General features: G+C 38.9%; 1 protein-coding gene across 1 annotated transcript in view; it reads right to left on the bottom strand.

Annotated features, from left to right (window-relative positions):
• The window catches only part of PTPRR (protein tyrosine phosphatase receptor type R), a 248,124-nt gene that overhangs the window by 84,961 nt on the left and 149,649 nt on the right, over positions 1–13,514 (bottom strand). The window contains exon 6 of the mRNA XM_065888284.1: positions 5,892–6,154. Within this exon, the coding sequence (XP_065744356.1) occupies positions 5,892–6,154 (263 nt within the window). The remainder of the gene's footprint in view (positions 1–5,891; positions 6,155–13,514) is intronic.

Below are 13,514 nucleotides of genomic sequence, written 5' to 3'. Positions count from 1 at the left end.
ATAAAAAAATAAATAAAATTAAATTTAAAAAAAAATCTGAAAAACATTCTGAAAGCCAAACGTGAAATTTGCTGAGAGGAATGACAGCATGACACAACGTGATGTGCCTACTTACTAAATGTATTGATTTGTAATCTGTGTTTCACTTGTTTTCCATAAAAGATAGGAATGTGCTCCCCCCGCCCCCCAACAATATAGGACGTTAGGAGTACAGCCTCTGGAGCCAGACTGCTTGGGTTCAAATTCTATTGGTCAGCCTCACACCCCCAGTAATTTACTATTCCATTATTTCAGCAATAACGGAAACTCTCTGAGCATTAGTTTCCTCACTGTAAGGAGGGGATAATAAGTCCCTTGTGAGGATTAAATGCGATAAGGCACGTAAAGGGTCACTACATCTTACTGAGTTGTTACTTTTAGTGATGTTACTTGGCGTTCAGTAGGATTGACTTCTAAATGGTTGTTTGCTACGTTATGATCCCCATGCTGTCAGGCTGAGAAAACAAGTTGTGGTTGACAGACTGTGTTGCATGGTGTGGGTCATAGGTTTCGCTAGAACGAACGGTGTTTGTTTGAAGGAGGCTATGTTGCATGTGCATAACAGCCTGGGAAGATCAAGGAAACCTAGAATATAAACTTAGCTCTGTGATAACTAGTGTTGTAACCTTTGGTAAGTGTAGTAAAGCTGTTGGTGTCCCACCTAGATCACCTTTACCGGGCTGGTTCCCCTCCACTGTTGCTGGGAGTATTGGCCATGGATGGCACACAGCTGCCACTTCTCTGGAGAAATCACCCTTGGCTGATGAGAGTGGCCTAGTCCAGAGGTGCCTGGGAAGTTATGCCTCCACCATCCCCAGGTGGCCTGATGTCAATGGCTGACTGACATGGGGTACAGATGCCCCGCCCACTGGCCACAAGGTGGAACAACTCATGCTCCATCTCTCCCTGTGTGATCAGCCCGAGGCCAGACGTCAGTGGAAATCACCTCTTTGCTTGGCTTCGTCTCCTCTGTTCTGCTTCCCTTACTTTCCTTTAGGCTTCTCCCGGAACCTTCCTCTCCAATTACTTGGGACAAGAACCCTCGTCTCAGGCTACTTTTGGGGAACCTCACCTAACACATAAAAGAGGAGATTCTGGGTCTCAGTTTCACATGACAGAAAATGAGGGCGTTGAATCCATTTTTCACCAATGGGTCCATTTCGTGAATACAGATTTTAATTTCCCGAGTATTTTGTATGCTTTGTACCCTCATATTCAGTTGTATGCATTCTACACTCTTTCCCGTACTGATATATCCAAAGGGAGATCAGTTGAGGAACAGCTAAGTATATATCACCTAAGTTAAAATTTTTGAGCACTGAAATGTTTTTCTGCTAGGGAGAGCAGGGGACAGAGGTCAGGACATTACCCCTTGCCTGGAGGAAATTACAGTAAACAGAGGCTTTGAGCTTAGGTTGCTTCCGCCACTGCAGACATCTTTCTGGCTGCGACAGAAATCTCCCAGGCTCCGCCAGGTTGAAACCCCTAAGAAAACCTTTCCACTCACATACCTGGGTGCTGTATCATCACTTGCACAGTATTTATGGACACCAAAACAAACCATGTTATGGTACAGTGTAAAGAAAAGTTAGAGAATGATTGCTCATTGGGTGTCAGCAACCCTTGGGGGCCTGGGGAGGCCTTGGTTATGATAGGAAGAAAACCTCCATTTATGCCATATTCCTACTGGCACACTCACTGATTTCTGAGGCAAATTTAAGTCAGGAGTGAAAGTGCCTTGTTATAATGAGGCCTCCCCTCCTTTCTGGACGGTTCTCTAATTGTCTTTGCTTGCTTTTTACCTCCAATAAAAAATCAGATGAGAAAAATGAGGAAATAATGTGAATCTACCTGTTGATTTCCTTTCCATAAAATTGGCTATTAGTCATACAGTAGCCTAAAGGGGAAATCTGCAGAAACTCATATGTACAAGTTCTCTGTCTTCCTACGGAAGAAAGTATGTCGTTCTAGGGTCTGAATGTGATCTCCTGTTTACTGGGCATTTGGAAGCTGGCAAAAGCCAGCTATAAAAATACAGTTCCCTTGAGAGTGACAAGTGAGGAATTTGAGGAGGACAGGAATGGGACAAAAGAACAAGGAACAGGAGCTAACTGTGGCCTCCTGCTCTGCCAGCCATGTGACATTTGTTGTGTGGCTTAACTGTCACAAGAACTGTGCAGGGCATGTGCTAGTCTTCTCATCACAGATGAACAAACAAGTTCCAAGTTATACATGTAGTAGGTGTGGAGCAGGCATCTGAATGTGCCTGCTCCACACCTACTACTACTATACTGACCGAGTATAGGCTCGTGAAATGGGATCAGAGAATAAAAAACGAAGAGTACTAGATTTACGTTCCTTTTCCTTCTCAGAGGCACAATACCATTTTATATTGCTTGTTAATTTTATGGTACCCTTTGAAAAAAGGTGGAACAGATATTATCATACCTATTTTGTAGATTAGGAAAGCTATACCAAAAGGACTTAATTAACCTGTTGAGTCACTTATTTAGTAAATGTCAAGTAATATTAGCACAGAGACTCAGCACTGTAGTTTATCATTAGGCTATTTGTTTTTATGGAACTTAAAAAATAAATATATGAGATCCTCAGATGTAAAGGAGCATTGATGAACTAACTAACTCCATAATATGTTTCAAGTGTTTACAATGTATCGGGATTACAGGAACCATGGAACACACAAGAATATCTCGAGCCTGTACCTGTCCTTAAGATTCTCACAAGCTGGTGAAGGGACAGGACAATCCATCAAAAACCAGTTTCAGTCCCTTTCTAAATTATTCTTTAATTAAAATCACTGCTAGAGGAGTGGTACGTGTGAAAATTCAGAGGTGTTAAAAATCACCATGGGCTTCGGTAGGTGTCATGGACAAAGGTAGAAGGTATGTTTCGTGTTGGAATTGGAGACTAGAGAGAGATATAAGAAGGCTGAAGAGGAACTAGGTGAACAAAGGTGTACATGTGGACAGGGACATGACACACTGAGAACAGACTGGAGGGTTTATTTGGGGGCAGAGTGGCAAACATATTTGGAGAGAATGATCAGAGCCAGATGGTACAGGACCTCTGAGGCTCAGCAAGGTATTCTGTGCCTTATCCTATAGGCAAAGGGGAGTTATTGAGGATTTTTACACAGCAACATAACATAACGCAAGTATTCCTATAGCGAGATAAATCTGAAGAGTGTATAGTATGAATTGAGGGAGAGAAAAGAATTAGGTCAGACAGAAAAGATGAAATAAAGTAATACATGTGAAATATCTAACACCATTAGTCCTGATGTCATTTTTATAATCATAAGACATAATAATTCAAATATAAAGCTAATGAGAGCTGGGTCCAGGGTGATGGTTACAAAGAGAGGAATTGATGATGAGAAAATCCAAGTAGCAAGAATCAATATGACCTGGTGACTAGTTGGAAATAGGGAGAAATGAGGGGACTGCTCTGTCCCTCACCTTATAATTCTTTAATCTTCAGAACTTTCAGGGTATATCCTTTGTACTCAGTTAAGCATATGCAATAAGTCTCTATATTTTCTCTTATTTAATTTTAATTTAAAATTATGTTTTATTATCAATTATGTCAGAGTAATACATTCTCTCCATCAGGGATGAGAGATTTATATGGCATGACCCAAAAGATTTTTGGGGACAAATGACTCATAATACAGCCTTTATGGTCTCATGGTGATTTTAATGAAGCCAGACTTTCATGCAATAAACAGAGGATTATTATTTCACTCCGGGATCAGGAGATGGAAGGCTGTAAAACACAAGGCTATTTTCAAAGCGCCATTAGAACATATAAACATAAATTAAGTTTTAAGGCTTAAAACTCTCAGGAAAGTTTTCTTACTATATGGAACACTGTATGTCTCTCATCTTTTATCACTCTTAAAACTCATCACTATGCCATCTTAGCAAGGGAATTATGGTAGAAAAGCAGGCTGAAAATAGGGATGGTGGAATAAGCAAGGTGTTTCCCTACAACTACTGGCCGTTAACCTGAGAATTATTCAATGTAACACTCATTCATTCATTTAAGCATTTATTTCCAGGAGCTCTTGCTTTTTAGGAATTATGTTCTATATGAAAGAGACAAAGAGACAATTCAATCATATATGTGCCCTAAAGAAGCTTAGAGTTTACAGGGTAAGACAGATTAGTAAATGAAAATTTTACCTATACCTAAGAAGTTTATAAATACTGTATGCACACAAGGCTATGGGACTCGGGTAGAGAGGAATGGAGGAGACAGAGCTGAATCCATGTTGGTAGGTGGGCTACAGGAAGAAGGGAAGGAAGTAATGGCTTCCAAGAGAAAGTGATGCTTGAATTGCCTTCTCCATATTCCTTGCCCATTGATCACTTCTATTGCTCACCCCAGGACCGCTTCTCTCCTTTCTGGGTAATCCAACCACAACCTCTTCTTCTCTTACTACCTTTTACATGGTTGATTCCTAAAGGAGTACCTCCATCTCCCTGTTTGATAAAACTCTGAAGTTAAGGGGAGAAAGGAGTGTGTGTGTGTGCCTAAAAGTAACCACCCAAGAACTGGAAAAGTAATGTCCTGGAGGCCAAAGAAAGAGAGTTTCAAAGAGGAAGTAGGCATTAGGGTTGGATGTGAAAAGAAACGAAACGTGTGCTTTGACTTTGGTGGTTAGACCATTGATATACTTGGCAAGCATATGTGAGAGAAACAGTGGATGCAGGACTTGAAGAAGACCGATGAGGCACCAAATAAACTCTGCTCATTTAAGACACATCTGAACAAGGAAGAAAAGACAAGACCATAGGAGGAATTGGATTAAGGGAGTTTCTTTGATACCAGAGAGAACCATTTTCATGCTGAGGGTATCGCATTAGCAAAAAGGTTGCAGTTGAACATAGAGGAAGAAATTTGATGGAGTAGTCATCAGGGTTGGGAGGAAAGGACATGGAGCCCTTGTGGAAAGAAGAGCTTTTTCCTGCTCTGAGGCAGGAAGGAAGTGGGAGGTGATGGGTGGGGATGACCAGGGCGTAGGGAATCCACTTAACACTGATCACACACTTAATCTCTACAGTCTCCCATGTGGACCAAAAGATGAGCAAGACACCATTCCTGTGCTCTCCTTTCTCAAACATTCACTTCATTTAAATGAATTAATGGATACTTAACCTTATGCTCCTTGTAATTCAAACATGCCCAGCAGTAGCTTATGAAGGGCACGATGCTGGGAATAGGTACTCCCCGAAGGACTCAACCCCTGACTTTGCTCAGAATTGGTGGTGCATGATGATAATAAAAATTAGTCTGACTTTCAGTCCGTTTTATGATCATCTTTAAATCATCTGTAGAAAGTGACCCTCTTATCACTTTCATCTGAGCTATATATATGCTAACACATATATATGGAATATAAAAAAAAATTGGTTCTGAAGAACCTATGGGCAGGACAGGAATAGAGATGCAGACATAGAGAATGGACTTGAGGACACGGGGAGGGGGAAGCGTAAGCTGGGATGAAGTGAGAGAGTGGCATGGCCATATATACACTACCAAACGTAAAATAGATAGCTAGTGGGAAGCAGCCGCATGGCATAGGGAGATCAGGTCGGTGCTTCGTGTCCACCTAGCGGGGTGGGATAGGGAGGGTGGGAGGGAGGGAGATGCAAGAGGGAGTGGATATGGGGATATATGGATATATGTATATGTATATGTATACGTATAGCTGATTCACTTTGTTATACAGCAGAAAATAACACACCATTATAAAGCAATTATACTCCAATAAAGATGTTTAAAACAAACAACAACAACATGTAGGGGGATCCCGTAAAAGCTCTTACCTCTCCTGAAGTCCTATGGGCTTCATTTTGAAAGGAGAAGGGCAGACAGAGGTGGTGGCTTTGATTTCAGGAGTGTATTGGCCTTGAGGGTCCACGACCACATTCAGTACCTTTGGAACCTGCTCAGGTTGGACCATACTGTTGGCTGTCTTTGCCTCAGCCTGTGCCGGCTGTAATGCAATGGGTGACAGGTGGATCTCCTGATTTTTCTCTTTATCTTGTCTCAGGGAAAGCTGAAATTTTTCTTTTAATCTGTAAAGAATCTATAGAAGGAGATATAAAGGGTTCCTGTCACATTTTTTCATGTTCAACAACAAAGTATGATCTCCTCCATCCCAACCTAGAAGACAAACCAAAATAAGGTTTGATGATAATACAAGTAAGGAAAGCTTTCTGGGATGATTTCTCAGTTTTATGGTATTGAGGATTTTCCTCAAAAAGATATGCTATTTGTTTCTAGTTATGGAGCACAAACATGGTAAATATATACATACATGATCTACTCCTCAAATATAATTCAAAAGCAAATATGGCTAATTTTATAAAAGGGTCAGATGTCAGTTTGATCACATGTAAGCTCTTACTCAAAGTGACTGAAATGGAAAACTTATAGAAGGAATAGCCATGAAATGGGGGTTTGTGACATGTATAGAAACAGAGATTTGTATCCAGTACAACAAATACTTGAAAAAAATTAAATTTAGGATATGTGTCAAAGAATAATTTGGGCAACCAGCATTTCCTTTCTTACCCCTTGCTCCTTTAAATTTTTAATGCATGTAGAAAAACCACAAAAGTATCATGTTCCTTCATTCTCAGAGTTCTTTCTAGAATGGCTAATTCAATCCAGAAAACTTTTAAACTTTTAAAAGAATTAGACTGACTTTGCTGGGACACTTCAGTGGACCAAGTTTGTCCTTCCTGTCCTCAGTCTTCCCTTTTTATCAGCCTTCCCCACCCCCCACACCTTTCTCTCCTTTCTTTTAAAAATACTTATTAACTGTTATATTTTTATATATTTTTAATTTATTTTATTTTTTTCAGTTTTATTAAGATATAATTGACATGTAACATTGTACACGTTTAAGATGTACCGTGTAATGATTTCGTATTTTTTCTCTTTTCTTGATAATAACTCCTTTACTCCAGTTCCTACAGAGAGTAGATGTCCTTGTGTTTCTTCAAGTCTGTTCTCAGGGAGGTGATTTGATAAGTTATTCACATGTAGTGGTGACTCAACCTGTAATCTGCAATTATAGCCCTGATGACAGCAGCATCGTAAAAAACCTTAGGCCAATCAAACTCCCCTGTTTAATTTCTGGAGTCCATTAGCTGAATGACTTATTTTAGGGGAGAGGGCAGTCCTGGCACTTGTCAACCACATTTACTCTAACTAGACTTGAGGCTAATTTTTTCTCTCCAATTGCCTTTAAATTCTAGTCACCTCTATATTTGAAATCTTGAAAATATATAAGATTGAAATATATATTTTTTCTTGTTAAAGGATGAACACTGATGAGAATTTATTTCAGGAAAATTTTAGAAAATATTTGTCCAGTATCTCAGAATATATTGGTAAAAAACAGTCTATTTGACAAAATATGATTATAAAAAAAAGAATCAAGATGAAATAAAAACACAACAATCTAAGATGAGAAGGTATCAGACTGAGATTAAGAAGAAAAGAATTCAAAGAACTGAAAACTCAGCAGCAGGGTGTAAATCTTCTTTTAAGCAATAAAGAACAGAGCTGACAATGCAGAAAATACAGTCAGTGGTGGATATGGCAAAGTTGAGAGACTGCCTGGAATTTATAGCAAAGGATAAACAAATGAAGATGAAAACAAGAGAAAAGACGGGATATGGATGTCAGAGAAGAGTCATGGTAAATAATAAACAAGAATAAATGAGAGGGAAGCAGGTCATTCAAAACTATTTTTCAGTGCCCACTTACGTTATGCCTTGTGTGAGGTACAGCGTATTCCGTTGTGAACAGAATAGAGTGCACCCTGTTCTTATGGAATTTAGGGATATGGAACGAAAAAAGTTCTTAGTTTTATTTTTTTTAAGTGTGTCAATTGAAAGAAGAGTAAATGTGAGAAGAAAATCAAGTAATTTTTGTGACTTGAGAAAAAACGAACATTACTGAGGATGCATGAACCCCGTACCTAGATAACTTGATGTTCATGTGAATAAAGCCAACAGAAAGAATTTCTCAGATACACAACATCTCAGAAAATATATTACCTGTCTACTTTTCTTGAAAAATTTTACTCAAAATCATGAGAAATATGACTCAGAATAAAGAACTGAAGAAGTAGAAATTGTAATATGAAAGGGAGCTCTGGAATTATTTAAACACAGAATGAAAATGAAATTTAATTATGTCTCAGTTCCAACATCTCAGGTTGTGATAACAGTAAAGAAGTTTGAGGAAGGCAGAGAAATAAAAAATAGGGGTGAATGTATGTTAAGTGACTTTTTAGTTAGGGATACAGAGGGAATGGGAGTTAGAGCGGTCACTAGAGGTCCTTCTGACCTAATTATACATTAAAGAAATTGCAGTCTAGCTAAATAACGTTTAGCTGCTGGTCCAAAGTCAGCAGTTAGCCGTGGCAGAGCCAAACTCAAAGGTAGCTCTGCCTTACAGGCCTGATCACTTCCCACCCCTTACATGCTCTTCGCCACACCGTCCTTCTTAAAGATTGACTCTGAAATCACATCGGCTGCCGATGTGATTCTCACCACTGGGTTTCAACAGCACCAAATCTGAGTATATCTTTTGTACATTGAAAGCTCTCTTTAAGGAAAAGGACTCTATGAACATATAAGGTGTAACTAGATATACATATTAAAGTACTGAAGATGAATACCCTTACCCCGTGCATAATGCCTAAGGATGGGGAGGTTTTTTCCAACTTACTGCTTCTTTTCAGTTTCTATAACCCTCAAAAGGCAATTTGCCGCCATTCTGCACAAACACAAACCACACTAGAACAATATCAATCAGATGACACATCTGTGTTAAGCTAAATACCTAATTACTAAAAAGATGAGGCAATTAGAATTTAAGGTGGGACAGCTTTTTATGTTTTTAATTGTAAGCAAGTTATTTTCCTGAATGAGAAAAACAGACATATCTGTAACCTTACAAAAATATATTTAATAGAAGATAATGCATATATTGTATATTCTAAGTTTTCCACATCTAACTGTAATATGTAAATAAAACACTCACTTGCCTGTTTACATTTGGGTTTTGGAGAAGCATATTTCAAAAATGGACATGAGAAAGCCAAGAAAATGTCGACCTTCTCCCTAGTTCCTGACAGGTGACTTTTACGATGATGTTAGTATAAAACTAGTTCAAGTCCAAAGTCCTTCTTTACCATTCGCGAGCTTATGTTCTTGATGGAGAACCTTTGCCACATATTTTACAGTCATCTGTTTACTTTATCTCTGTTTAGAGGTCAAATTTTTCATCTATAGCTATGTAGTACGTGTAAAAACTGATTTATACATCTTTAATTAGGGAAAAGCAGAACTTGGAGAATATACAGCGCTTCTAAGACACTGTTTAAATACTCAGCAGAGAGATTTGGGCTGTCTGACAAAATGTGGAAAGAATTGGAGAGGTTGCTACTTGGCAATAGAGCAGTTGTCATGGAATTGAGCTCTAACTGAGTGTTTCTCAACCGGCAGGGGTTTTGCCCTTCAGGGGACATTTGGTAACGTCTGGAGACCTTTTTTGGTTGTGGTACTGGGGTGTGTGCAGGGTGCTACTGGCATCTAGCGGGCAGAGGCTGGAGAAAATGCTAAGTACCCTACAATACACAGGACAGCCCCTTTCCCCTCTGACAGAATTATCCAGTCCAAAGTGTCAGCAGTGCTGCTGTTGAGAAACTGGCATAAGGGACCTTAAAAATAATCTGGTATAATCTCTTCACTTCACATTTAAACCCAGAGCGGTTGAATAATTTATGGTAGGTTAGAAATGAAGTCTAGGATCTGGGCTTCCTGACTCATGCCTGTAACCATTATACTCTACTCTGTCTTCTAAATCCCCACAGCTTTCTTCCCAACCTCTTTTCCAAAGCCTCTGGAAAAGTGATGTCAGAAATTTTTCTCTGCACAGATAAAGATCTGGAATATACCATATGCATGTTTCTCTATATGAATGCACTTTGTTTCCAAACTCAACCTAAAAGCTGCCATAGGAATGGCAAGCAGGCTCAGTGGCCATGGCCCACGGGCCCAGCCGCTCCGCAGCATGTGGGATTTTCCCGGGTTGGGGCACGAACCCGTGTCCTCTGCATCAGCAGGTGGACTCTCAACCACTGCGCCACTAGGGAAGCCCACAAGTCAATATTTTTGACTTTCCCTTTAAGAGCTTGTTGTTTCAATCTTGGGATGCAATAGAGTCACTTGGTAATTTGAAAAAAGAAAGAGAATGGAATATTGAATGAAAGGATCTGTAAAACTCAAAACTATAGCAGGAGAAGAAAATAATAGCAGGAAGAAGAGAATCAGAGAAACACAGAAATGAGAGGAAGCTAAAAAAAATCCTATAAAGTTATTTTGCAGCTTATAATTTTCATTTAAAAAATCTTATTAAGTGGTACACCTTAAATTTACATAGTGTTATATGTCAAATATATTTCAATAAAAAAACACATAGGTGGGTAACACACAAAACATCTGTTTGGATTAAAATATGTTCAAATCTCAAAATGATGCCACCAACTAAGTCATATCATTTGTCCTTTGCAGTAGTTTATAGTTAGTTCTGAAATAGTTCATTCATTCATTTCTTTTAGTTTAAATGTGAATCAATTGCTACTACGTTCCAGAAACAACATCGTGGACGCAAAGATAGCACACAATCCTCGCTTTTGGGAGTTCACTGGCTTCCAGAAGAGAAAGATGGGTAAAAATGATGTCCAGTACCAGATACTAGGTGCAAAAACAGAGATGTGTCAACAGCAGGTATGGTGTGGTACACATTTATCACCTCTGTCTGGGTTGAATGTCTCTGATTAACACAGGCATTCCCATTTATTCCTGGACCCCTTTGTGGCCAGAAATAGATGTTCACAAGATAGTGTGACAGGACTGGAAGAAACTAACAGTGTGACTCCTTTATACATGAGATCACGGTAAAGAGCCCAGCCTTTTAATCCAGATAGACTTGGTTTCGAATTCCAATGCCTCCCCTCAGATACCCACACACATATACCCACCCACTGCTTGTTCTTGGTCAAGTCACTTATCTTCTCTGATTCTTGGTTTCCGCTTCAGTAAAATTAGGAAACTAAAATACATTAAGTGTTTATACATAGGGCCTATAATTAATAATACTGTATTGTATACTTAGAAGTTCTCTAAGAGGATAGATCTTACGTTAAGTGCTCTTATCACAACACAAAATAATAATAATAAATAAAGAGGGCAGGAGGAAACTTTTGGAGGTGATATATATGTTCATGACATAGCTTGTGGTGATGGTTTTATGGGTGTGTGCTTATCTCCAAACTCGAGTTTTTTACATTAAACATGTGCAGCTTTTTGTATGTCAATAAAGTGGTTTTAAAAATACATTGTTTAGTACCGGGCAGTAAATTTAGTACCGGCAAATGGCAGTAAATTTAGTACCAGCAAATGGCAGTAAATGGAAGAAAATAATCATTATTATGGTTATTATTATTTCTCTTATTATCGAGAGGGTTGTATTTTGAGCTAAATGGTTTTTATTAACCAGAAAAAACCTGAAAATTAGTTTGAGACATGCCTACTTTGGTAAATGGTTCTGTAAACAAAGTGTTTCAGCTAGGAATCTAGTCCCATTTTCCTCAATCCTTAGGAATTATATATAACATATTAGAAAAGTATGGCTATTTATGTCCACCTTTGACATGCATTTTCTTTGTGATGCTTGGGCTGTAGTAGGTAGTCTGATAAAGAATTTCCTGCCTCAGCTACCAAGACCATGACTAGAGAAGCTCTTTGGATGACACATGAATGGCTCTTCTATGGGTCTAACAAGCCAGAGCTTTTATTGACCCAAACAGCTCTTTCTTATGTGTTTTCTAAAATTGCTTTTCAGTAGCAATCTGGTTTATAGACAGCTCTACCTACATTCCATAAATACCTTTTCACTTGTTAATAAACCTCTAAGTGCACTGAAGATCTAATGTAGTTGATAAATGGTGTTCTTTCTATTATTTATTCCAACTTAAGGACTAATTCTTCTTAGTAATATATTCCTCCACCTAAAACAGACTGAATGGATTGGAAGTTGCCCACACATTTTTTCTTGGAAAATTGTATTTGTCTATTTGTTGCACCACCCACTCTACATTCACATTTGAGAGGTGCTAAATATGTCACACATTTGAAAATGTCATGCATGTCTAATTTTATGCCTGGCAACACACATTTTTTCTTAAATTTTAAGGAAAGTAAATAACATGCCACATTTCAAAAAATTTGCCAAGGCTTATGTTATTGTTACAGAGCACATAATCCTCCATGACAGCAATTCACCTATATAATTTCATAATAAAACCACATGCTTTTAATTTCTATGATATGAGAAAGGCTTGGACACAAATAATGGCATTCGATCTTTCATAAACATAATTAATGCCAGAGGGAAATTTCTGAGTGATATCTTTTCCTTTGCCATGGAATCAACAAAATTATGGGAAACAGAAACCAGAATACACTTGTTTGAAAATCACAAAAGTGATAGTATAACTATTACTGAGAGATCCAAGGAAAAACTTACTTTAAATCAAGATCAGTATCAAAAACATTTGAACAAGTACAAAGATAAGCTTATTTTAGAGAATCACATTTGACTAGCCCTTAAATGTGAACTGTTTACTTGTCAGTGGTTAAGCTGTATCAGATAAATTTAACTTCATCTTAATCCTGTCTATCAGGTAGTATTTATTTTTCCATCAATATTAATTCCTTTCTGTACTACTGGTTCCCCTGTTATTTTATTTTATTTTTTTTGCAGTACGCAGGCCTCTCACTGTTGTGGCCTCTCCCGTTGTGAAGCACAGGCTCCAGATGCGCAGGCCCAGCGGCCATGGCTCACGGGCCCAGCCGCTCCGCGGCATGTGGGATCTTCCCGGACCAGGGCACGAACCTGTGTCCCCTGCATCGGCAGGCGGACTCTCAAGCACTGCGCCACTAGGGAAGCCCCCCCTGTTATTTTTAAAGTGACCCTTTCACATTAAAAAGTAAGAGAGTGTTTGAAATATATCATTCTACTACTTTTATTTATTCAAGAACTGTTGGAATACAAATCAAAATGTGTTTCTTCTCTCTCACTACTTGCCATCTCCAATGCATTCCTCTCCCAGGAAATGGAAGCACCACCCATCCAGGTAGTCAGTCAAATAATGTAGGAGTCATCCTTCATTTTTCTCTTTCTTCCTCCCAGAGAATCAGTACACAGCAAGCCCTGTCAGTTCCACCTGCAAAAAAATCTCCATCCTTCACCCCTCTCCATCTACACCACCACCCTCTACTCTGGGCCGCCATCATATTTCTCATCAGGCTAATACAGTAGCTGCCAGAAGGGTCCTCCTACTCCCACACTTCACCTCAAGC

The sequence above is a fragment of the Phocoena phocoena genome, chromosome 11 (genome assembly GCF_963924675.1).
Source record: "Phocoena phocoena chromosome 11, mPhoPho1.1, whole genome shotgun sequence".
In the NCBI taxonomy this organism is placed as follows: Eukaryota; Metazoa; Chordata; class Mammalia; order Artiodactyla; family Phocoenidae; genus Phocoena; species Phocoena phocoena.
Note: the sequence above shows the minus strand (reverse complement) of the source record. Positions and strands in the feature narration are given on the sequence as shown.